The sequence below is a fragment of the Oryza brachyantha genome, chromosome 4 (assembly GCF_000231095.2).
Source record: "Oryza brachyantha chromosome 4, ObraRS2, whole genome shotgun sequence".
In the NCBI taxonomy this organism is placed as follows: Eukaryota; Viridiplantae; Streptophyta; class Magnoliopsida; order Poales; family Poaceae; genus Oryza; species Oryza brachyantha.
In genome coordinates, this window is record NC_023166.2 from 10958404 (window position 1) to 10980552 (window position 22149).

Here is a 22149-nt window from a genome sequence, read left to right on the forward strand (position 1 = left end):
GGATTTTTTTTTTCAAATTGAACGATCTCTTTTGAAATCTTGGACAAAAACTATTAGAGTCTAATCTTTTATGTTCAAATGCCCTACATACTCCATCTTTTATTCTTCTTCAATGATTTTTTTATAAAAAAATGCACATGAGAACTGCACATCTTTTGTATTAAGTTTTACTCTAAAATTTCCTGTCGTCCAATGTATCCATTTGTTTGCTTGACTGAACAATTGAGTAAGTCAAAAGGAAGAGGAATGGGTGATTAAGAATAATAGGAATAGGAGGCATTGGGAAACAGTGAGCCAAATTTCCACCTAATAATGGAAACAAACGGTTTAGGTTTTCTCTATGTTCCCATTCCCACCATTCTTAAACCCTCTTTATTCCTCTTCCTTACTCACTTTGAAGCCTCCATCAAAAAATAACCATAGATACATACATTTTGTTATCTCTACTAAATTAGTGTTAGCCGAAAATAAGAGGAACGAGCATCTAAGAACTATAGGAATGGGAGGCGTCAAGAAAACATTTTATTATCTCTACTAAATTGGTGTTAGCCGAAAGTAAGAGGAACGAGCACCTAAGAACTATAGGAATGGGAGGCATCAGGAAAATCACCACACTAAAATCTACAGCTCCATGAGTTAGAGCTTAGTCAGGCTTTCCTTCATGTTCCCATTCCTACTGCTCTTAAGAGTCTCTCTTCCTCTTCCTGGCTCACCCTTTTGGCACATACAGCAACAAGAACTTTCAGAATCAGAAGTTTGAGCGTTTTCTTCAGAGCTCTAGAGTATCTCTCTCTCTCTCTCTATATATATATATATATATATATACAGACCTGTGCAGTGCATGGCTGTGAACAACAAACGGATTGAATATGGTAGATGGTGCACATGCACAATAGGACACTGAAGTGAATGGGCATGTATTGTGGTCCTGGAACTTGTACAGATCACTGTTACGAGATCTTCTGGATACATCTGAAAGGCTGTCTGACATAATGGACAGGAAGCAACGAAGAACCATGCAGTCACGGGGGTCTTTTAAGTATAAGCATTCAAATTGGTGAAAGTGTCAATGTGAATATGAATCTAAAGTGGATCCTGTGAGACATTGCACTCTCTTTTCTGCGTACTTACAACGCTATATTTTTGTTTCTGCTTATGCTTATAAACTAAAATTTAAATTTTAAATCTTAAGATACTTTTTTAAAAATGTTAACAAAGCTATGTCTGAAATGTTCTAACTGCATGTTGCTTGAACTCATAGTGCTTGTTGCATAAGATTAAAAAACAAGTGCTTGTTGCATTGCACGCACTCTATCAATTGTTAAATCAGTTGCAATACATACACTATAGCATTAAAAACACTACTGTTATCTCTTCTGAGTGTTGTACTGTCTTGGGAAAATTTGAAGTTATCCCAATCTTTTTTATGCTTGTAAGCTAAAATTTAAATTTTTAGAACTTAAAATTGAAGTTAATTTATGGGTTTTTCATCATAGTTTATTCTTTAGTTTTCATCATAGTTTATTCTTCAGTATTTATTTTTATATTGCTAAAACATGTATATAACAAGTTTTATCCCTAAAAATATTTTTAATCGTTAATAAGTCATTTCGCTTATGCTGACACAATGGTGAAGTACCTATAGAAGTGACAATAACATCCTTTCTTCATAGGTTTCATCTGACAACTTTTTTTTCCTGGATTTCAGAATAAGAACCGTGTTCTACACTTCTACTAGTACTTGTAAAGATGACACAGAAGCAGGTTCTGAATGTGTTAAACGTAGTCTAATTATAAAAGCTAGCCCGTTCTAAATGTGTTCTACACTTCTACTAGTACTTGTAAAGCTGACTCGTTCAGTTCCCAAAAAATTTTGGGAGAGAGATTATATCGACACGTACGGTCACACATTTAAAGTATTAAACGTAGTTTAATTACAAAACAATTTTCAGATTCCACCTGAAAACCGTGAGATGAATCTTTTGAGTCTAATTAATCCATCATTAGCACATATTGGTTACTGTAGCACTTATGGCTAATCATATACTAATTAAGCTCAAAAGATTCGTCCCACGATTTTCCTCATAACTATAATTAGTTTTAATGTTTATGTATATTTAATGCTTTCATTTTAGGTGTTTAAAGATTCAATGTGATGTTTTTTGAAACTAAACAAGGTGTAAATCTCTTTGCAAGAACAAACATTTTTAGGGCAAACATCTTCCATATACCATAATATCAAGACCATGTTCACTTTAAATTCTTAATATCTTTAACTTTCATGGACTGAAATCTGATGAACATACTAAATATCATATACATAGTTGATGTCAATGAGCTCATTATCATGTATTTCTTTCTACTTGAGAATAGTCAGCAGATGATGGAGCAGCTTGGACTGAATGTACACGGTACATCTACTGTTCTCTCCATGCGAGCCCAAAGGGGACTAACCGAATAATCACGCTGTCATACTGGATTCCTTCTAAGAAACGTTCAGTATTTTTGTGTCTGTTGATGGATTTGTCGCTTTGTGCTTCTTCGAGGGGAAGAATTTCTGATAGCCTGTGGAATGGACACCTGAATGCATCAGGTTCTCTGTTCTTGTTCGCAACCAGAAAGATAACCACTAGGACGAAGACGAAAAAGTTAGAAGGGGGGCTTGATTCATTTTCATTTCATCCATAGCCTTCGCTGATATCGCTTGAGGCTGGTTCAATGGCAAGCCAATGCTTGGCGTGTTTGCAAAGCTGCTGCTTCTGTGTATACAGCTGAAAGATGGGGGAAAAAAAAAAGGAAATCCTGTTCAGAACTTGAGGTCCGTCTACTGATCTAAGTATGTTAGAATGCAAGAACATTACAGAGTCACGTGTACTCATCTCTTGTCAATGGTGGATGTGATGTATCATATATGACGAGTTGACGACAAGCAGTTAGCAGTCTGGTCTCTGGTGTCACATATTTTTACCTCCTGCTTCTTCCTTTGCGTTCTTTCAGAGTTCGGGAACATGGCCGTCTCTCTCTCTCTGATGTATCTACTGTTCTCCATTGCAGAGTGAAAGTTGGTAGAATCTTGGTTTGCTATTGCCTTCTTTCATGAATAGAATGATTGAAAGTTGGAATCTTGGTTTGCTGCTACCATTTGTCGTGAACAGAGTGATTCAAAGTTGGAATCTTGGTTTTCTCTCGTTTCTTTTCTGACTTATCTACTTTTCTCTAATTGCTATCATTTTTCATACTTTTCTGCAATTGCTATCATTTGTCATGATTGTGTTTTTTACATGTCTGAAGATAGATCATATCAGATAAATCGGCAGACTGAATTTTTTACACTATTAAGTCAAAATCAGTTAGCCAAACCACCATCCTTTGCTTATGCAAGAAAAAAAGCATGCAAAAGGAACAAAGCAAAGAAAATACTGAAGCAAACCAACAAACAGGATGAATGAACTATGAAGAACAAAAACACAAAAACTCTGCATCCAGTTCATATGGTGTGCAGACAAAAGGAAGAGGAAGGAGCACCAAGGAGCAATAGGCATGGGAGGCATCAGGAAAGGAAAGCTCGTATCTCTATCGGATTAAGCCTTCCTTCGTGTTCCCATGCCCACTGCTCATTGGCCCTCTCATCTTCCTCTTCCGATCCCGCTTTCAAAGATCTCAAACTATCCAAAATGTGTATCATTTCTTCGCTAAAGCAATAGCGCAAGCCAAAGGAAGAGGAAGGAGCGCTTAAGAACGATAGGAATGGGAGGCATCGGGAAAAACCAAACCATATTTCCACCTCCATTGCTGGAGGGGGAAACAATTTTAGGGCTTTCCTCCATGTTCCCATTCCCACTGCTCTTAGGCCCTCTCTTCTTCCTCTTCCTGGCTCACTCAACTCGCCAGAAACTCTCAAACAAGGAGGCTGAATTGTTCAACTTCTCCAGCTCCAATGTATATATAGACATGTAGTGCAAAGTATTAAATGATATGCATGGTACACCATAGGACCTGCAGCCAGTGACAATGGGGCCATAAAATTGACAGTGAGCTGTCCTGTTTAGCACGTGCAGGGTGATCTTCTTCTTACCCATATCCAAAAGGCCAACATGTTGGTATTATAAAGCGGAAAAAATGGGTGAAGGAAAGAGCATCTCATTCAGATGGTTAGAGAAAAAGATGGCAATAAGGAGCAAGAGAAAAGATGGTTTCTTGTTTAGCTGAAGTCAGGGTTCAGGAATTATGGGTATAGATTACAGAGAATGATAGATAAAGAATAGGAAAAATGGATGAATCCCAACAATGGACCAAGAAAAGCCTTGCAGTTGCATTAACCACTTTTGATGGCACAAAAGGTACTTCAGACATGAACTGTTTCAAGAAACAACCCTGATTCTTTAGAGATATTTCAATTCCATATGGGCTAACTAAGAAAAAAAATGTATGTATAATATAATCCTATTCTGTAAGCATTATAATCTACAAGTTCTGGGCTGTGCACAAGAGCACGCAAGCAGAGAGACAAAAGGAAACAGACACATTTAATTTCACAAACTAAAAACAAAACAATCAGGTCATCAACCACAACCCCTCGGCAGAAAACACATGAAGATGTAGTTGTTGTATATTCAGGCTAAACTCGCTGTACACATTGTTTCACCATGTATCAACAGTGCACTTCTGTCTGCTGGACCATCTAGTATTTTCTGAACAAGGTTCTGACGCAAAGGAAGAATGAGGTCTTGAAAAGAGTTCGATACTTCTTCCACCCACTGAAGAACTTGCCAACTACAACCTTGTAACTGGGCCTCTGCTTCACCAATGCATAGTATTCAAGTAACCTTGGTCTGCAGTTGATGTATTCCTCATCAAGGTCCAATAGAGTGATGCGTGCAAGAATAGGAATGAACATCGAATCCGCAGGTGAGAATTCATCGCCAGCGAGATATTTGCCATTGTTGAGCTGTGCTTCAACATCATCGAGGAGTTCGCTCAACTCCTCCTCACTTTGTTTCATAATGTCAGGATCCTTCAATCTGTCTTCAGTCTCATAAGCCTCACGGAGCTTAACATGGTACATGCTGGCTAAATCTGGGGATTCAGCCATGCGAGCAATCAGCACTCGCCGTATGAACTTGGAGACAAATGTGCGGTACTTGATCGGGGTGTGAGTGAGTGTGAACATCTTCGGGTTCCAACTATCAACTTTCTGCATCCACTGGTAAACTTCAGTGTTCACAGGGACAATCTCACCGCTTAAATGCACTGCAAGCCTGTCAATGTACCTATGACAATGTAGAAGAAGATAAATTAACATTCATACGCCGTGCCTGATCAGCAAAGTTAAGATATGCCCATCATTTTCTTTAACTTGCAATGTGAATGAAGAAACATACTGAATTATATCGAAAGCTCGATAAATGACATGTGCGCCGTTCTGGAAGACGGGGAGTTTCGCAGAAGGGTTCATGCGGAAGAAGGCCACATTCATGTTTTTGCCGGTCAGCGGATTGAGATGATATGAGGTGTAGTCAATACCCTTCTCTTCCAGTGCCATCCGCACTTTCTGACTGTCCAGCGAATACGGGTGGTGATATAGCTGCATTGCTACAGTACCAGCAAAGAATGATGCGATCAGTACAGATTCTCAATGACTATCAGTGGAACATGACGAACAAGTGTACAAGTGGTCTAAAAAAATAGTATTAAAATGCAAATCTCGTTATCTCTAGTGGTTGGTCTCCACAAAAGTGAGCAGTGTAGGGTTTTTTTTTTTGGCAGACAATTACACTACACCTTGCAAACTGGTGTTGTTGATATGCATGCAGATGAAGGCGCGCAGCATTCACTGTAGTGAACAATTGATCGAAATTTTTGCCTGTTTCACTGCTAGTTCATCCGACGATACCAACTGAACCCACCAAAAAAACTTCTTTTTCATATAAATCTTAACAAAAATAGGGGCAAGAACCACCAACTACGCTGGCATCGATCAAATCTTAACAGAAAACGCATGTTTTCCAGAGCAAAACCACAGGAATTTCCAGGACCGAACAGAGGGCATCAAGAAACTCATGCTTATGCAGCCGCTCTCCAAGAAGGGGAAAAAAGGGGTCCGCTTTCCAGTTTGCATGATCTTCCCATTCGTCCAGAAGTTCCACGTAACCACCCGCAACACACGAGCCGAATCTAAAATCCCCAACCCAGAGCCAATTCCACACGGAAATCAACCAAACCAAACCTAAACCAATCCATCCACCCATCCATGATCTACGGTTGCTCTAGTAGCAAATCCTCACACATGCCAAAAAGAAAAAAAAAAGAAAGAAACGGAAGAGAGAACGGGAGGAGGGATAGAACTGTTACCTGACTCCGAGTCGCCGGAGACGGTGGCTGCGTGGAGCGGTGGAGACTGACCGGAGGGGTCTTCTTCCTCCCGGGCGGCGAGGCGAGGAGGCGCGGGGCGGGCGTTCTCCACTACGGCTGCCGCACCAGTGGGTGTGGGTGGGGGGCGGTGCTCTTCAAGTCTTTGTTTTGATTCGTCTTGGCTGGAAGTTTTTGAACTGTGGTTAAGCCTTTTTCTTGGGCTGTCGTTTATAACTCATATTTTTCTCAAGTGTTTAGGTTTATAAATTAAAATTAAAATTTTAAATTAGACTTGATTTATTGTTTTTCATCCTATCTATTTTTTAGCCTAAAATAGATAGCTGAGAACCTATATAAAAATTTTACCTACAAATAAAATTTTAATCATGATAAACCGTTTTGTTTATGGTTAGAATAATCGTTAATTTCCGATACCACACAGCTTTATTTCTCTTTCGTTTTGATGCCCTCAGCAAGAGCGATCGGTGGTTCTCTGGTTCTGTTCTGTTCCAAACTTCCAACTAGTTGCCTGGTCGGTGGGTGTTGTCGTGTTGATTATCCAAATGGCCGTGGTGCGTGCACCCGGCCTTGATCCCCAAGACTGCGATCCCCATTCTTGTTAATCCTGAAAGAGTGTGCGTCTCAGCGTGTCCTACTGAACTTTCCGAACGATTTGTTTTGAAAACTCAAATACTTTATCTATTAACTAAAGATAGAGTTGTGGGGAGTAACCTTTCGTGTACATCGCTAAATATATTAGCTTAGCATTGAACCATCGTAACGAAATACTACCTCCGTTTCATATTGTAAAACCTTGCCTAAGTTCATCAATATATATATATATATATATATATATATATATATATATATTCATTAGCATCCATACGGCATGTTTGGAAACGACCAACCGAGCTAATTTCTCCTCCTTTTTTGTGTGTGCGATTTTTAAACTGTTAAACTGTATTTTTAGTAAAAAATAATTTATATAAAAATGCTCTAAAAATAAGATTAATTTATTTTCAAGTTTACAATAATTAATACTAAATTAATCATATATTAATAGCTTTTCTTATTTTACATGTGCCGATTAGACATGTTGTCATAGGCAGTTGTGAACGCAACCACATAAAACTATAAGCCAACGGCAAGTACACGTAGAGAAGTGATAAAAAAAATTAGAAGCGTTACTCTTATGAAAGAGTTAGATTTTACCAATGTTATCATATAAATACATTAACTAACTACACGTGAAGTAAAAAGATATGAAAATAAATAGTAGAGCCAACGTTATAGCTAATATAGGCATAGCTCTAATGCACAAACTTTCTACCGAAATTGAACAACGGAACTATCGACAGAGAGCTGCGGCATTGGTACAAGGACTTCTATTCTTGGGTCTCCATTGACATCCACGCCGCCAAACAAATACTGCTGAGAGTTGGTCGAGCTTTTCTAGAATTGAGAAGCATTATATTTAGGTTGGTCAACTTTAGCTACTCAAGTTAAACTTGAATGTGAAAATATTAAACCTTATTTTTAAAAAAGAAATATTAAAATTTATTATAGAATTCACATTTCCACGTTTTGGTTTTTGGAAAGAAAAAAATGACAAGTGGAACCTTTGGCTTTTTGTCTTGGAGAGGATTACCATAGAAATTCCACAAGAGTTTCAAATTCCTAAACTGAGTATAATTGGTACTTTTATTAAAAAGAAACCCATCCTAAGGTAAGTCCAGTGAGGGTGAAGAAAGATAATAGTGTCTTAAATGTAGTATAGGTGAATGGGTATGCCAGAGATATTAAATGGATAAATGTTCCGATACGTTAGCCGAGAGTAGATAACGTAGAATGAATTAATTTATTTTGAGATAAAGTTTGAACTCCAAGGGGTCGTTCAAATAAATTGTTGGTATGCAAAATAAAGAAACTTACCCGTATAAATCTTTTTATAAAGAAAATGTAATGTCAGCTTATTTGGAAAACATTTTAAAGAAACTAGGTTACTCCCCATTTCAAAATGCAGAAACCTGGTGTATAATTGGATATCAATCTAAACAAGAGGACAGAGGGAGAATAGGTTCACTGGAATTTAAGGTTTAAACAAAAGGGTACAGGGAGTATAGGTTCACTAGAAACTTTATATTCCTAGCAGAGGGAATAAAAACGAAACGATATATTTCTAAAAAAAATAATTTCTAAATAAAATTTTTATGTACATGTTCTTAGATATTTAAAAGCGATTTAAAAGTTAATATTGAAAAATAAAATACCATGAAAAAAACTCAAAATCAAAACCAAATTTAAGATTAAAAATTTAAATTTTGACTTATAAACATAAATATAAGTAAAAAGAGGAGGTTAATAATCTTCAGCTAACTAAGATATAAAGTGTGCCAAGTGTTGATTTATTTTAATACAGAGGAATAGACTCATGTACGAAATATTGGGGTATTAAATTATTAGTCAATCACTCCAACCATGTCGTGGAAGGGAGCAGGTCAGGCTTGGGTCGCTTGACTTCTGTTCGCTTGAATTTCATAATTCTTATCCATTTGATAAGATCATGGTCAAATTTAAAACTTTAAAAACACTAAAATTTTTTGTATAAATCAATCATAAATAGTATAAAGTATAAATTTATTTATTATATATATATTAATACAAAGTCGTAATAAAAATAGATTTAGAAGATTGTCTAGTTGTAAAAGAAGGAAATATCAAACTGATTTTTAATACCATGTTTTTATATTATAAGATACTTTTGATCCTATTAAAAATTATTGTCAACTATATAAATCTAACCTATAACGTGATGAAACGGGTATGTATGTCAGTATGGGGTGCGTGATCCAAGTGATTTTCCAGTGGCGCCGGCGGGGCCTCCGCGTGCGGCACGATGACGCGGGAGCAGCCCAAGCGGTCCCTCGCCTGCCGTGCCGTGCCGTGCCGTGCCGCCCACCCGCACCGCACGGCCGCCACGCGTCGCCCACGCTGACCCGACCCGTCCGCACGCGACAGCCGACAGCTGCACCGGCAATTGGCTGGCCATTTATCTCCCCCCGTTGGCCCAGACAATCTCGGGCTGGCCTGGGCTTGATTTCCACCCACCCGGCCGACGGATATTTTCCGTCCGCCAATTTCTTTGGACCATCATGGCTCCATCGAATCAATCACGGCCTCGCATCAAATGCAGAGGCGCAAGCGGCGCCGGTGGGGTTTTTATGCTCCAGATTCGACTCCAGTTCAGTTTCATCAGAGGAGGTTGATGGCCTCTTTGGTTTAAAGGACTTTTAGAGAAAAAGTTAAAAAATTGAATTGTTTTCTCTAAAATTCCTATAAAATTTATATGATCCGAAGAAACCTGATTCACTAGCTGCAGTCACCACGGAACCATGATTATCAGGATCCAGAATTCCAGACAGTGTGTCGATTCTGGGAGTACTCCTGACGAACGATGTTGCTGTCAGTCTTCTTTCTTTTTTTTTTTGCAAATCTCATGTTTTATTAAGCCTAAACACAGTATACGAGAGATAGTTACATCCATTAAGGATCGAGGTAGCGAGTCCAAGGTTAGGCAAGTTTGAACATTTGAGCTGTGATTAACATTGTGACAAGCACTAGTTATAGACATTGATGATATTGAATGTCTGGCTTTGCTTGTCAGATCATGAGCAACTGTGTTAAGGCCTTGTTTAGTTTCCAATTTTTTTTTCCAAAAACATTATATCGAATTTTTGGACATCTAAATAAAGCATTAAACATAGATGAACCGAAAAACTAATTGTATAGTTATGGAAGAAATCTTAAGACGAATCTTTTAAGCCTGATTAGTCCATGATTAGCCATAAGTGCTACAGTAACCAACGTGTGCTTATGACGGATTAATTAGGCTCAAAAGATTCGTTTCGCGGTTTCTAGGTTAGCCGTGAAATTCGTTTTTTCATTCGTATCCGAAAACCCCTTCCAACATCCGATCAAACGTTCAATGTGATGTTCTTGCTAAAAAATTTTCACAACTAAACACCACCTAAGATGTCTTGGTATCTATCGAACCTGAGGTCGAGATTGACCTGTCAGTTTCTGTCACTCACTCACTCCCCCGTACACATATTATCTCCGTCCTATAATAATCTCATTTTTCGTTTTTCCGTGTCCAATGTTTGACCATTCGTCTTATTTAAAAAATTTGTAAAAAACTTAAAAACTTAAAAAAATTAGTCACGTATAAAGTACTATTCATATTTTATCATCTACTAACAATAAAAATATTAATCACAAAAATATTTTAAATAAGATGAATGGTTAAAAGTTGGACACGGAAAAACGAAAAATAAAATTATTATAGAACGGAAGAGGCATTAATTAAGAGGGCAGATGGGCCGGCCACAACTTGCCGCGATGAATCGTACGACCGACGCACGAGGCCGGACAGTGGCCTGATCAGCCCGATCTGCCGGCCGCGCGCGCGGCTGCCACCCACCGTGCATTCATCGCGCAGCCATCATGCTGCCCCCCCCCCCCCCCCCCCCCCCCCCCCCCCGCCCTGCCCCCTCCCCCGGCGGAATTAACGCCTTGATCAAAGCGGGCCATGGCGGCCACGCTCTCGGCGACGCGGCTGGGTCAGGTTCGTTGGCGCTGCTTGGCAAACCGATCTCGAATTAGATCCGGGTTGCCAACGAGACGACCGGGTTTTGGCTCGGCGCGCGCGCGCGCGCGTGATATTCGACGGGTGTCGCATGATCGGTCCATGTCAGGGCCGCCAGGCTCCGTGGCTGGTTCCACACTTCCACGGGCGACGCGTGCACGCACGCACGTACTGCAGCGCATGCGCGCACCTGGTTTCAGCGGTAGAGAGGGGCTCGATCGATCGATGACGTTGTACTTGACCTCGCCGTGTCGTCGCCGGCCGAGCTACTGTTGGTTGATTTGGCCTGCCAGCGCGCTGCTACGTACCTCGATCGCTCGAGCGTGTGGAGGACCAGTGCAACGCGAGCACTGCTACTGCTCGATCCAGTGCTACGGCTCCACTGTACAGTACACTTCGCTAGTGTACAAACATCGCCACAGCGCGAACAGTACAAGTCATAGCTAGCTACGCAGGCAGAAGGCGAGCCCCCGCCATGCATGCACCAAACGCCGTACGGCGCTAAGAGCAAGTGTAATAGCAACCTGTAAGCTAGCTAAATGTTGATGTAGAGAAGTGAGCGAATGAGAAAGAGGAGGAGCGGGATTATATTATAGCCGACTCGAGCACAAAAAACAAGAAACTCTGCGAGAGGGACAAGTGAGTTATGTATTGATGATGAAGATCTGACTACTATATAAGTGAGCTATAAAAAGACTAAGCTGGCTATATTACTAGTCTTGCTCTAAGAGCAAGGCGATAAGCCACCTAAATGCTTAAGTGGATTGAGAGATAAGAGGAAAGAGAGAAAAAACGGGTTATAAGCTTACAACCAGCTCTGACACAGGCATTAAGAAACTTTATAAGAGACAAGTTGATCATGTATTCATTATAAAGAGCTAACTATAGATAGACTAAAAAATACTTCTTATAGCCGGTTTATTGGCTACATTATTAGTCTTGCTCTAAACCAAATAGCGCTGTAGTGCCAGTTTTACCGCGACTTTGTTTGGGGAAACAGAACGATTGCACGAATGCATGCACGAACGTAGTTAAAAGGTCTGGCTTTCTCCCTGCGTGTCGCGTTAGTTCTTAGGCACCCGCGATCAGGTCGTCTGTGTTAGGCCTCTTGGGGGCCGGCTACTCTTCCCTGCTAGCTGCTATATACGTACAGATCTATGGTACCATTAATAATTCTTCATGTAGCTAGAAATATAGATGTGTACTTATCTCATTCGCTTTCTACAATAAAAGTTATACTTTTTTGGTAGAGATATCTCTATTTTGCCTTGGCCACTTGGTCACATTTTTTTTTGTCAATATGGGGGTTGTAATAGGGCTGTCAATGAGTTGAGACCGAGCTTCTTAGATAAACTCGATTCGAACTCGATCAAGCTCAAGATCAACTATCGAGCTTTGCTTATAAGTTTTAGTTAACCATGTTAGTAAAACAAGAAAAATATATGCTATCAACTTAGGCTAATTCATCATGTGGACATATAAAAATGATATATTTGATGTAATAGCTTAATCAATAAAATTTATATATTGTTAGGTTCGTTTAAATCCAAGGCTCATTAATTACTCAAGTCGAGCTCAAATCAAATTCCTCAATGCAAGTATTATCTAGCTTGAGTTGAATCCCAGGCTCATTAATTACTCTTTTATGCTGATGTGTCACCTAATTAATGTACATGACACCTACATAAAATCTTTATTGAGACTAACCTTAGAACCAGTCAAGCTCAAGCTACTCGTGAGAGCTGAGTTTTTTTACCACTAGATTATCGCCTAAGGGATTAGGTAATAACTGGGTTTGTCGGATTGTTCTCTGGTAGGTCAATTGTTCCGCTCCCTTTTGTCCCTTAACCATGTTGCACAAAATCGAAGCTCTAGAATAAAAGGATGAATTGGGTTGTGATATTAAAATTGAAGTCAATAGCTAGCTCAGCCCTCAACTTCTGGATCCTGTCCTTGTGAACTTCCATGCGGACCATGCCAGTGTATGGCGTGAAGTTTCAAAAGCTAGAAGAGGCTGAAACGGACAGTACACAACCTCCAACGAGGTAGCTGGGAGTACCATTTGTTGAAAATAGTTTCTTCTAACAACTACGAAGTTGATTGATAATGCTATTTTGAAATGCACCAAAATTGAATGGTCCTTACCCTGCCGACCAAGTCAGCGTCGGCAGCATTGTCATTTGATTTTTCTTTCTTTTTTTATTTTAATTTGTGTGATGTATTTTAAAAATTAGTAAGAGATACCACTTTACAGTGTTGATTCTAAATAATTGTTCATAACGTTTTAATCATAATTCCTAATACCTCAAGTGGGTTGCCTCACTAAGGCCACGTTCAACCTCCAGTCTTAAGTTAACTTAACCCCTCATTTTCCACGCACACATTTTCTGAATTACTAAACGGTATAATTTTTTTAAAAAATTTTTTATAGGAAAGTTGTTTTAAAAAATCATATTAAATTATTTTATATTTTTTAATAATTAACAATTTATTAATCATATACTAATATATTACTATATTTTTTACGTTGGGTAAGTTAATTTATCACCCCAGCAACCGAACGCGGCGTAAGCACCATTCTTTAGATGTGTGATGAACCGTCAGATATCATTACATTTTTTGCGTTGGGTAAGTTAATTTATTATCCCCGCAACCGAACGCAGCGTAATCACCATTCTTTATATGTGTGATGAACTGTTAGATATCACCGTGTTAAAATTTTGAAGCTCTTTGATTTATATCGTCAGCTTTATCATACTTGGAGTGTTCTAGAGTATTAATTTATTCTATGTGCTTTATGTGGTAGTCAATCCATATCACACTATTCACACAATAATAGATCTCTTATCATTTGTCTGATCTATTCGCACATTATGCATGTGCGTTGGCTTTGAACTTGAAGTGGTGGTCTAATAATTACTAATCGTGTATGAGTCTTTCACACCATTGTACTTCATAATAGAAACATTAATAATGGGTAGCACGAGCAGTTTGAAATATAAGGATGTGTTTGGTTTGTGGACGAGGTGGGTTGGGTTGGTTCTATTCCTAGATTGTAAGATGAGTTAGTTCCATTTTTCTGTTTGGTTAGATGAATGGGTTGGACCACGTTTTTTGTTTGATGAAAAGGATAAGATAGGATGAGTTGGACTTGTTTTTTTGTTTCGTTGAAGGAATGAGATGGGATAAAGGTTACCTCTTATATCCAAAATAAAATATAAAATATTAGGACTAATATATGAATAACCTAAAGTAATTGAATGTATATTTATACTAGTAATATATTTTAAATAAATTTAATAAATAAAATGAACATCCCTCTGTGCGTCGTAGTCGTCTAGATAGATCTGTCCCACCGTTTTGGTGGGATGGATTGGACCTAGATCTAGGAGGAATATTCCTCTCCTGAGTCCAACCCATCCCACCCATCCACCAACCAAACAGGGTCAGGGATGTGTTGGCTCTGTCCCAACCCATCCCATACCTAGAACCAAACATATTCTAAGTTTCTGTGTTATAAATTTTGCAGTGTCACTTAAGGCATGATACATAAAGGTTGCAGACATTAATTTTTAGATTACATGTCTTATACATGAGAAACAACAAAGCAAACGAAAAACAAATGAAAAGACTAGAAAGCCAAACTTCGGTCAACCCAACCGTGCCAAAAACCACATAGAGTCGATCTTGGAATCTTGATACTCAGTCTAAACTACTGCTCCCCTATCCACATTTCAATCACTCGACTTGCTCCTTGTTAATGATATGGGAACCAGGGTCTCCCATCTGGATGATAGGCAATCCACAAACCAGAAGGTTGCCCTAGGGCCAACTCAAATGCGAGGCGTTGGGGCGCAACCCGATGCTTGACCTTACCAAGCGGAGGGGAGGCGTTCGGTCAACACTCGATGCCTGCAACTACATGCCTCTAGTGACTGGGAGGGTCGAGCACTATTCTACAACCCATGATGGAGCATTTTAACGAACTGCGTGCTTGATGACCTAGATGACCTAGGACGGCCCAAAGCACGTAGGCCCCTGACACTCTTACTATATTGATCTTATCGTTGTTATTACGCGTCCACTCCAAGGGTATTATTTGTCTTGTCTAGAGAGGCGGCAAGACATAGGCTAGAGGCTTGGGGGAATCGTGTTGACTTCTTAAGAACGAATGCAGAGAAGAATATCAGATGCATGATGGCCTCCTAACACTGCGTGTCTATGGGAATAACGTGGAAGCATTTAATGGCTCCCCAGTCTCAAAGGACATTAATTATCCTATTGTAGTTGTCCCATCCATGGATATTTTGCTCATTCCTTTATAAATACCTTTTCCCTAAACAATGTGGTAACCCCTAGGAGTATAAAAGAAGGACCAAGCCCAGGGGAGAAGGGAGACAAACACTCACAATCATCCACACCATAATAGTAGAGCATTACGTTCCCATGCGACCCAAATATGTATAGTATTATCTCTATGTGCGCTCAAAGACACCTCTCACTTTCTATTGATATTTGATCAAGCTCTTTCACGACTGATTTCTCTAAATTGAACCCTAAAAAGAGATCTATCACGACCTCTTGCTCGAGAAGTAATCCTCCGACACTCCTCTGCCACCCGACCTTTCTTCGTTGGGGCTCATCGATGACATTTCATGTAAAGAAGAAAAAAAGCCCCTTCATAGTTTGTTGTTTACCTTCTCATATCACCGCATCGATATTATTTATCACTCTACTTCTCTGACAACCTTACGCCAATCTAAGGTGTTCGCAACCACCACCATGCCCACATCATCCCACCAACCTCCTAGCGGTAAAAAAATGTTGGATCACCACACCACCCTCTCGTTTGAAACAGGTGTTGCTATCCTCCATGCCCTAGGGGTCTCCTCACCCATGGAAAAAAAAAGAAGAATTCTTTTGGTTAGGCTTTTTGTGGCTCTTTCAAAGAGAGCTAAAAAAAAGTCCAGCACGAATCTTGACGCAAAAGCCACGGTCAGATTCTGGCGAGTTCCCGCGAAAAATCATTGGACGCAGAAAAGGTGGAATTAAATAGTCAGATAATAAGCTGGGGGAAGGCGACGAGTGGTCCTCCTGACCCCCCTCCTCCCACACTCTCCGAACCCCCATCTCCCTCCCCTACCCACTCACTGCCATGTGGGACCGAACCACCAACCGGGCCCACCTGCCAGCGAGATAAGGGTGGGCCCCGCGGAGGGAGCGAGAGAGAGGAGGCGAGGCCGTCGTCAACCTCGCGCCATTAATGGCGCGGTAAATCGCCCGGGCTCTCCCGCAAGGCCGCAGGCAGCGTGCCATACCGCCATTAGCGTCACATGGGGCTTGTAGTCTTGTACACTAGCCATTAATACGGCTGGTCGCCCATCCCATCGCGGGCGCCCCTCTCCGCCTCCGCTTAAATCCCCCGCGACTCCGCGGTCGTCGCGCACGCACTTGGGCTGAGCTCCGGCCTCGCTCGCCGCCGCCGCCGCCGAGCTGAGCTGAGCTAGCTTTTGTGGTAGTAGCGTGGGTGGTCACTGGGTGTGTAGCTGAGCAGAGAGCTAGCGGGCGGGCGCGTGGGGCCGGGGGGATAGCTGGTGGTGGTTGGTGGGTGGGTGTGGGTGCGGCCGGCCGGCTTCCGATCGTGTGGGGTGATCGATCGAGAGGGGGAATGGACGCGATCATGTCCGCCGCAGACGACGCGGGCGCAGCGGCGTCTGGCCGCGAGGAGCCGCCGCCCGCCGTCGTGCTCGTGTCCGCCGGCGCCAGCCACTCCGTCGCGCTCCTCGGTAAGTGAGCATTTCGTCGAGCGCCGTGCCGGCGCGGGGGTGGGATCCGACCCGTCCGTTCTTCCTTAAGCTGAGGCTGGGTGTTGGTTCTGCTCGTTTCGCAGCGGGCAATGCGCTGTGCTCGTGGGGCAGGGGGGAGGACGGGCAGCTCGGGCACGGGGACGCGGAGGACCGGCTGGTGCCGACGGTGCTGAGCGGCTTCGACGCGCCGGGGATCACGTCGGTCATCTGCGGCGCCGACCACACCACCGCCTACTCCGAGGTCGAGCAGCAGGTGTATAGCTGGGGGTGGGGCGACTTCGGGAGGCTGGGGCATGGCAACTCCAGCGACGTGTTCACTCCTCAGCCAGTCAAGGCCCTGCAGGGGATAAAGATCAAGCAGATAGCCTGCGGCGACAGCCATTGTCTAGCCGTCACTATGGCAGGTGAAGTGCAAAGGTGAGACGGCGATCAACATCCCAGTTGCCCATTCTATACACTGTATTCTCCATCTCCAGGATTGTTTTGTATGGTCATCATGGGGTCTTGTTTTTAGATGTTAGTGCCTGCAGCAACTTATTCTAGAGGAAACATTTGATTTTTTTTATATCACCGAAATGACGAGCGGGACAACGAATTATCTTGATGAATAGTGCTAAGTTCTATTGTGTTGTTTTGCTTTTGCTTAGTTTTGAATGACTGTACATTCTATTCCTCTGATGTCTTTCTTAGTTGGGGGCGCAACCAAAACGGACAGCTTGGTCTTGGAACCACTGAAGACTCACTGCTGCCACAGAAAATTCAAGCTTTTGAGGTAGAATGTTCTGCACTCTTTTCTTTATTCTGCTGGAGCAGAAGGCTCACATGATTATAAAGATAAAGAAAAAATTAATACTCCACCTTACTGTTTGTTGATATTTGTCCATGGAAATTGTATATAGATGCATTTTGCTAAGGAAGAGTGTCATGTGAGCATCACTGGTATGATTTGTGGTATTCATCACTCAAGCCTAGTGTCTTTATTATTTGCATCCCTGTACTTATTAACTACATTTCTATAACATGAGGTAAACTGTAGGTGTAGATCCTCTCAGGCATCACACTCTGACATAGACAGCATCCAGAGACAATAAATAATATGTTCCCCATGTAATAATAATAATCTGTATATCCTGACCCACCTATTACATGTTGCTTCAGAGGGAAAGAAAATGTATGGCTTTTATATTTTCTCAATACACTATGTGCTGTTGCTAATGGTATAACATATGTGTAGGGAGTTTGTGTGAAAATGATTGCTGCTGGCGCCGAACATACTGCTGCAGTAACTGAAGATGGTGACCTCTATGGATGGGGCTGGGGTCGATATGGGAACTTGGGGCTTGGTGATCGCAATGATCGGTTGGTACCTGAGAAAGTATCTTCAGTGGAGGTAAATAATTTAACAAGCATGCCCTTGGCATCCACGTTCCCATCGTTTAATCAATTAATTGAAGCTTAGATACGCTCATCTACTTATCCAGTAACCCGTAGTGATTTATTATTCTTCGAAACTCGACTTGTAGGTTGCTAGTATTATCACCTTTTTCAGTTTTCACAAAGTAAGGCACTAGTACTATCCACGGACAGGGAAACCGCCGGAAGGTATCTGATCACAGGCCAAGAAACTAGAATCAGCTGGTTCTAGTTTTCGAACACCCTTCAAGACCACTTTTCTCCACCCAAATCTTCACATATCCTAACCATATTATCATGAACTATATACCAAAGTGCTCAGAAGTGCTTGTAGGTTATTTCTCTAACACCAAATTGAAATTTGAGAAGAAAATAAGGCCAAATGATTTTCATGTAGATCAAACTTGCCAGATCCTTGTTTTCAATCTGAAAATGTTTTTTTACGCCCTACTGTTATCCCAGTACTGAGTCAGGGTGTGTTACATGATTTTTTGATTGGAAATTGTGACTGAGCTGCACATGTGCAAAATGGTTTATAAATGATATATTTTTCTATAAATTTATCAAAGCAAAAGGACCTATTTTATTTGCAATAAATTGTAGATATACTTCTCTGCAATTTCATCTTATAATAACACTTCGAATTACTATGGACTTATGCCCACTGCCATCTGGTCCAATTGATCCTATTTTCCTTTGTATTTTAATGGTTTTCTCTTTGTTTTTGTGTTTCCATGTTTGTCTTTGTTCTTATTATTTGCTCTTTTGCAGGGAGAGAAGATGGTGCTTGTTGCATGTGGATGGCGACATACAATTACTGTTTCTTCGTCTGGTAGTTTGTATACTTATGGTTGGAGCAAATATGGTCAATTAGGGCATGGCGATTTTGAAGATCATTTAGTCCCACATGAATTAGAGGCCTTAAAAGATAGCTCTATTTCCCAGGTACACTCGCTAGCACTAGCAACATTCTAGGTACTATGCTGAAGTTTTTGGCCTGTTCTCAAGTCTTGTTTTCTCTGATGATTGTTAGTATGTATTTACCCTTTCTCTTTTCGAATTTCATACTTTTTATTTACGTATATTCTACTGATTTAGATTTCAGGTGGATGGAGGCATACGATGGCGCTTACATCAGATGGAAAGCTTTATGGTTGGGGGTGGAACAAGGTAGGTCATTATCCATATGCCTCTACTATTTGTGTCCTTGATTTGCTATCTTGTTGAAACTGCGCAAGTGAAGCCTTTCATTTCATGGTTATTTCATGGTTTTATTGATTCCCTAGCCTAGTGCCTATAAAAGAGAATGAGACATTCTAAGAATTTTGTATGCTCTCTTGTATTTTGTTCTTGCATGGGGAATAAATGACGATTGGAAATCGCCTGTAAACAAACAAATTTGTTTCCCCTAACCTGACAAACAGAGACTTAGCACTTTCTACACATTTGTTTACTTTCTTTCTATGAGCACTCATGGGTCTCTTGGAAATCATGCACTCATCACAACTTTCACTAGTACCGTCCACTGTGAATCCATTGTCTAAGAAAGTAAAACACTTCATGCTCCCGAACACCCCCACTATCATGCACCCCAGACCTGATGCTCACTTATGCCAACTAACTGCAAACACTTTGTGGTATTCTTTAACAAGTCAATTTTTAGGTAACGTGAGTCGTGATTAGTGATAAGCTTATGTTTTCTTTATCCCCAGGCATAGCTTGACCTTAGGTTTATTTGTATACTGAGCTTAGGTTTCGTGAGTTCCTGGCTACTGGCTGCAGTCCTGGATACATATACCATCAGTTTGACATATAATGTTTCAGATGTTTTTGGGTTTCTTTTAAATTGGTTTTTTACCATTACTAATTCTGCCTATGCAGTTTGGGCAAGTCGGAGTTGGTGATACTGCCGACCACTGTTTCCCAGTACAGGTTAAGTTTCCAGAGGAACAGGTATGGCATAAATCTGGAGGACTAACGTAGAAACCTATCCACGACTAAATGAGTTACTGAACCATATAAGTCATAACCACAATATTTATGCTCAAAGTTGATTAATTCATCTACATGAATAATGATTTTGATGTTCCGTTTCTTATGTTATTACTGCAGAAAGTTGCTCAGGTTGCTTGCGGGTGGAGGCATACTCTTGCATTCACAGAAAAGAAAAATGTTTTCTCATGGGGGAGGGGTACTAGTGGACAACTTGGTCATGGTGAAATAGTTGACAGGTGGCTCCTATCAAATACATTTATTTTGCCGATAATATTTTGCCCCCCTAAATGAAGCACTTTTGGTCTTTTATGAACTAACAATCTACCATTCTAAAGGAACACGCCTGTGATGATTGATGCCTTAAGCCCGGATGGTCCTGGCTGCAAGAAATTAGAACCATCAACAGCTGTCCCATTTGCAGGTTGGTACCAATGCGTTTTTAGCTATTGCAATTCACAGATACCAGCGGTTGCGTGTAGTACTAATGGTGATTTCTGCTGTTTTCAGCCAAAATTTGGGTATCTCCATCCGAAAGATACGCCATTGTCCCTGACGAAAAGGTGAGGTTCATGCGTGGTTTACACGAAACGGTCTATCATTCCACAAGAACACAAACAAAAACTGAAATCAAACCATTACACACAACTCTTTATAATCTGGTACTTGCTACAAACTGTTACTGAACTTTTTGCTCCTTGTTTACCTGTAGGTTCCAAATTCAGGTGAAGGCACGGCACGCGGCAACGGGGCCGACGCAAACGTGCCAGAGAACGATGTAAAGAGAATGCGTGTGCATTCGTAGGGCTCCTGTCTGTCATCCATGGACCTTCTTAGCCAAAATAGTACACTACCCAAAATTCCACTGTTTCGCCGTCTCCATCAAGTTGCTGTCCGATTTTTGTGCATCCCGTTCTGCAGAAGTGATTTCCATGGACCTCCTCCTTGTGTTGTTGATGAGCATGAGATCCATATATACCCAGCGTTGTCGCAGCAGTCGCTGTCTGTAATTGATCACCTTTTAGAGGTGTCTAGCACAACCAACCTGGACCGTTGTCGGCATGTGTTTTGAAATGTTTTAACTTCTCTTGGAAGACGCAATAAGTGTTTTGGTTCTGGTTTGTTCTCACAATTTAGGTCGTTTTCATTTTTAGATGTTTAGATGAAGATGAAAGATTTTCCGATTTTGTGATAGTTATTTAATGGTATGAATGATAAGATTAACTACAAAGCCACGCAGTTTGGTAATTTGGGTAGTGCGCAAAAGCCATGGAAAAGAAACAAAAGCGATGTTTTTATGTGGCTGCAGCGAAGTTTCTAGGAAATATTTGTGGGATTAGGGAAACTACTGCGTGTAAGAATTCTCAAAACGTTGGAGAACTATACTGGGTGTGTCCCAAACAAATTCAGTTAGCTGTGTCGAAAAAGAACGGGTTGGAGAACTAATTTAGATCATCCGATCGGGCCTTTTGATCTGAACACAATTAACCTGCTTGAACACCTGAAGATTATGACAAGGCTGCATGCATAAGCTTGAAGGTACCTCAAATCGTCAAGGGTACAGCCGAAAAGGGAGTGCCCGGACTAGGGAGTGTGTATATGAGAACCGTGAATTTTTCCCGGCCCAGCGATACGCAAGAGAAGCGACCAGTCAGCCCGGAGTACGCGACCGAGGATCTCATCTTTAAGCCGCGCGCAAAGGTGGTGGGATTCGTGTAGTGCATCGGAAAAGGTCCACTTTACATCCTCAACTATCGATCGAATTTTATTTGCGTCCCTCGACCATAAAACCGTTTATAGTTACAAAGTGTCTAGTAACTTAGAAAACCAGAGCAAATCATGTTCCTCGGCAATATTGGCGGTGATTTCAGCTGACATACTGCCTACCTGCCTTAAGGATAAAAAAATATTACAGCCCACATGTCAATGTGTCCCATTATC

General features: G+C 41.1%; 2 protein-coding genes across 2 annotated transcripts; one reads left to right on the top strand and one right to left on the bottom strand.

The window, feature by feature from the left end:
- Positions 1-4256: 4256 nt before the first annotated feature.
- On the bottom strand, positions 4257-6532 carry LOC102715568 (glutathione S-transferase TCHQD). The gene is made up of 3 exons (XM_006652245.3): positions 6352-6532; positions 5382-5592; positions 4257-5270 (listed from the first exon to the last, which is right to left on the bottom strand). The coding sequence occupies exons 2-3, from the start codon at positions 5588-5590 to the stop codon at positions 4682-4684; spliced, it is 798 nt and encodes a 265-aa protein (XP_006652308.1). The 5' UTR covers positions 5591-5592; positions 6352-6532; the 3' UTR covers positions 4257-4681.
- A 9765-nt stretch (positions 6533-16297) lies between these two features.
- Positions 16298-21337, top strand: LOC102715844 (ultraviolet-B receptor UVR8-like). Its single transcript, XM_040523374.1, has 11 exons — positions 16298-16782; positions 16887-17220; positions 17494-17575; positions 18038-18193; positions 18988-19161; positions 19315-19386; positions 20098-20169; positions 20329-20447; positions 20547-20632; positions 20719-20771; positions 20921-21337. The coding sequence occupies exons 1-11, from the start codon at positions 16665-16667 to the stop codon at positions 21011-21013; spliced, it is 1359 nt and encodes a 452-aa protein (XP_040379308.1). The 5' UTR covers positions 16298-16664; the 3' UTR covers positions 21014-21337.
- The last annotated feature ends 812 nt before the right edge of the window (positions 21338-22149 follow it).